The 4,220-nt window shown below is 37.2% G+C and overlaps 2 protein-coding genes across 2 annotated transcripts; both read right to left on the bottom strand.

Annotated features, from left to right (window-relative positions):
- Positions 1-1,128: 1,128 nt before the first annotated feature.
- Positions 1,129-2,160, bottom strand: LOC112523733. The gene has a single exon (XM_025133410.1). The coding sequence runs from the start codon at positions 2,158-2,160 to the stop codon at positions 1,129-1,131; it is 1,032 nt and encodes a 343-aa protein (XP_024989178.1).
- Positions 2,161-3,122: 962 nt separating this feature from the next.
- LOC112523732 lies at positions 3,123-4,088 on the bottom strand. The gene has a single exon (XM_025133408.1). The coding sequence runs from the start codon at positions 4,086-4,088 to the stop codon at positions 3,123-3,125; it is 966 nt and encodes a 321-aa protein (XP_024989176.1).
- Positions 4,089-4,220: the final 132 nt, after the last annotated feature.

The raw sequence follows: 4,220 nt of genomic DNA, 5'->3' as shown, positions 1-4,220 counted from the left end.
CTTCCATATATGTTCACAATGCTTAATTAAAATTCAAATTTTAAAAATTAAAATTTTAAATTGATTAATTTACAACCATTGATCATTTGTTTGGATGGCCAAGATCGGTTAATAAGGTTAACATGAAAGGGTTGGTTAGCATTTGATCTTGGCTCTATATATATATATATATATAAAAGACTTGGGATCACGTGAGACCGGTATGTTTTCATGAGACCCGTGAGACCACTCTTTTACACTTGAAACTTCGCAGCAAAATGTTGTAAAGGTAACATTCACAGTGTTTTTGTTGTAAGGACGTTTTGTAAGTTTGAACTTTGTTCATATCAGCTTAGGTCCCATTTGGTTTGAAAGAATGAAATGTATTTGGGGGAATTTGCATTTCAAATCTATTCCAACCTCATGTTTGGTTTGTTGGATTGTCCAGATTTAAAATCATAGGATTTAATTGAAATCCTTCAAACATATGATTTTGAAATCCTTAGGGAGTGCTCGGGATTTCATGGGATTTCGTAGGATTGTACGCAATAAGGTTTTAAAAAATGTTAAAAACAATCGTTTTGTAATTTTCGATTAATAAAAATATAATTCAATTATTTTTATAACTTTTTTATAATTTTTTCTATAAATTATTTATAAATAATGAAATCCAATTTCATTTCAAACCCTACAACCAAACGCACTAATGATTTCAAATCAATTATAATCCAAATCCCTCCATGAAATCCAAATCTTTTAGGTCGTAATAAACAAACTTTTATCATTTTTATAAATACTAGTTGTATACCCGCGCAATGCGACGGGATGTGAAATTTTGAGAAGATGTAAATGGGCATATCTGATTACGGATAAAAATTTATATTTGGTTCTATCAGGATATATATTTGAAAAGATGTAAAAAGYTCTATCAGTATATATATTCAACTTCTTACGTAATGCGGCAGGATGTAAAGGTTCTATCAGGATATATATTCAATTTTTAAATATTATTTTTTTGCAAAATATCTTTCAAATAGTTGGTGGTTCACATCTATATCAAAATCCGAAAATGAAAAATTAATACAATTTCTCATTCATAAAGTCTAAAATTTATGTTTGAAAAAAATAGAAATTAGAATCATGTTTTTGTCATACACAATCATCATTCAAAACTTCTTGATACACCACATTTGATGTGTAGACTCCTTCCTGGTTGAACTTTTTGGTAGGTTTCACTAATATCTTCGTATTACCACGTGATATCCCTCTGGACAATGCCACATAAAGTTGGCCGTGCGAGAATACTGATTCCGGTAGATAAACACCTACCACCGGAATTGTCTGTCCTTGAGCTTTATTGATTGTCATGGCAAAACAAAGTCGAACGGGAAATTGTTTTCTCTTTAATTTCAAAGGAAACATATCATCTTCAGACGGACATAGAGGAATTCTTGGTAAAAGTACCCTCTTACCAGCATGTTGGCTAACAGCTATTTCTGCATCGATAGCATTCTGCCGAAAACCTCTACATATCAACCTCGTGCCGTTACACAATCCATTTGAGGGGTCGATATTCCGCAATAGTATTATTGGACATCCAATTTTAAGCCGGAGGTAATGAGGGGGCGAACCGCTAACAGTCAGTGAGTTTAAGAACTCCATCGGATATAAGTTATTCTTGTCATCTTCTGCTTCATCAAAACTATAGTAAATTTTTTCCTCTCCACAGAATTTTTCAATTAACTGATCATTAATCTCGTCGACATGCTCATTTTTAGTTGTTAGTATCGCCCTCGAAATGATATAATCTGAAGCAGTCTCACAGCTTTGAAGAGAAGGAAAGATTGCATCAATCAAAGCATCATTCGACTCATTTTTACCTGTGTAAGGAATGATCATGTCATCAGGTATGCGAATAAAGTTTCCGTCTACTGATTCTTCATCTCCATCGCCGACACGTAACAGAAAATCCGAAAACCATGGATCAGTAAGTGCTCTCATATTGATCGTTAACCGCAACTTTTTAATCGAAGACCAAATATGTGACATCCGTAAGCTTGAGTCTACGATCTGTGCTCGAGTACCATGTCTGATCACTATTTTCCCACCAAAAGGAAGTATCACTCCAATGATGTCTTGCATTGTTCTATCGAGTGCCTCTACTGCCTGCCTCTTTGCCATTGATGCTTCATCCCAGATGATTATTTTTGCAACTCGAAGTAGTTGAGTAGTTCCGCTTTGTTTTTTATATTGCACATCGAATTATTATCAAGAGTAAGGGGAATCTTGAATTGAGAGTGAGCTGTTCTCCCCCCTGGCATGTTATTAGCGGCAGCGCCGGATGAAGCGGTTGTGAGAGCAATAAGTCCACGGGAACGAACATTAGCTAGCAAAGCTCTATACAAAAATATTTTTCCAGTTCCACCCGGTCCATCTACAAAAAACACAGTTGGACAATCATTATCTACATGCCTCATGATCTCATCAAATGCATGTTTCTGGTCGGAATTTAGAGAGTTTCGAGCATTTAAGTCTTCGTCTTGCACAATTATGGAGTACTCCTCTTGTACCTCACGAAATCCTCGTGATTCTAAATTGACAGCTGCATTTAAACTTGGCAGATCAAAATCATCGAGGTTTTTACCCATAGATTGCAAAAGACTGCGATGTCTGTAAGAACCATATTTCGGACTCCCTCAACATTTTCATAGTCTCGTCTATAATCTTCAGAGAGTGAATCATAATGTTCATCTCATAACTTGCGAACATCTCCCGGCTCACAATAAATCAAGATCAGCGCGAATAATCGTCTAAGAGCATTGGAAAACTGAAATAAGGAGGCATCAGCAAGACAATGCGATAAATTATCGTCGGTCTCTATTAAACCTCTCTCAAGTGCTGCTTTTCGAAATGTTGGATGTATTACGCCATTAACTGTGTAAAGATCTTCAAAGCACGTGGGCCCACTAATATGAGACAGAAGTAGGCGTAGATAATATCGTTCTCCTTCGGCAGGATTAGCATGAACCAGTCGTTCTCTCATTGATCCTTGTTTTCGAGGATTCCATTTACGTGAACTGGCATTCCATGTGTAATGTTTTGGAAAATCTTTGTATAAATATTGTCTCGCACTCATATATGTTCTATTCCTCTAAAAAAAATGCGGTCAACATTGAGCTCTTGTCTCTCTCTCTCTCTCTATCAACGATATCTGTCATTATATCATTCTCTCTGAACCTAACCAGCTGCTTATTAGGAAGATGGACCTGCAAAGCCATCACACAAGGGTGGATTTGAGAAAGTGAAAAGCTAAAAATCCTCCATATTGCCTCAGGTGGCGAAACATATCGTGCATCTTGAAATCTCTTTATCTCGTTGACAATGACCTCTTCTCTATCAGGATCAATATGAATAACCTGTTTGTCATGACCCTTGTAAACATACTTGAACACATATTTCACAGATATTATACTTGAGCAAACCTCAACATTGATGTGACAGTTGAACATCATTAGCAACTTTGGATTATATGGGACCACCCATCTATTATCAAGGATATTTCCCCGGACGTTCACCTTTATTCCATTGTCTCTCCTCCGATACATCGGATATGAGTTATCTGTCTGCACGGTCTTGTCGTTGAATTGTTGAGGATATCTAAAACGACATTTTCTCGGCTCACCTTCCATACAAGGGCTAGACGGTCGTAAATGGCCACAAGGACCATGCATCATATGCTTTATCACCAGCTCGTGCATTTCAGAATACTTTGTCGGGTCCGGGATTTCAGCACAAACTATCTTGTCGTAATGGTCTGGGTTTGTAATATTGTGTTCCGATTTCATTATCATAAGGATATGTGCATGTGGTAAACCACGTTTTTGAAACTCGATGACATAAACATATGCCCCAATGTCGCCGAGAATGTGCTTCTTGAAGAGTTGATTATTAAGATCCTCTAATTTGGCACGGAAAACTCTTACAACAAGGTCCGGCCTATCTTGCGCGGTTTGACCAGGCAATAACTCTTTAAGGATTTCAGGCCAATTCAGATTACACATCATGGTAAGGAATATATCGGGCTTCCCGTCATCTTGAACTAAAGTCATAGCATCCATAAATCTTCTTCGCATATCACGTGGGCCTCCGATAAAACTTGCAGGAAGCACAACCCGTTGTCCAATTCTACTTGGTTGAACCTCACCGGCATTGACGCAATCCACAACACCTTGGTATAAGTC

This window comes from Cynara cardunculus, assembly GCF_001531365.2.
Source record: "Cynara cardunculus var. scolymus isolate 2C chromosome LG 12, CcrdV1, whole genome shotgun sequence".
NCBI lineage: Eukaryota > Viridiplantae > Streptophyta > Magnoliopsida > Asterales > Asteraceae > Cynara > Cynara cardunculus.
This window is presented reverse-complemented; position numbering and strand designations above follow the sequence as displayed.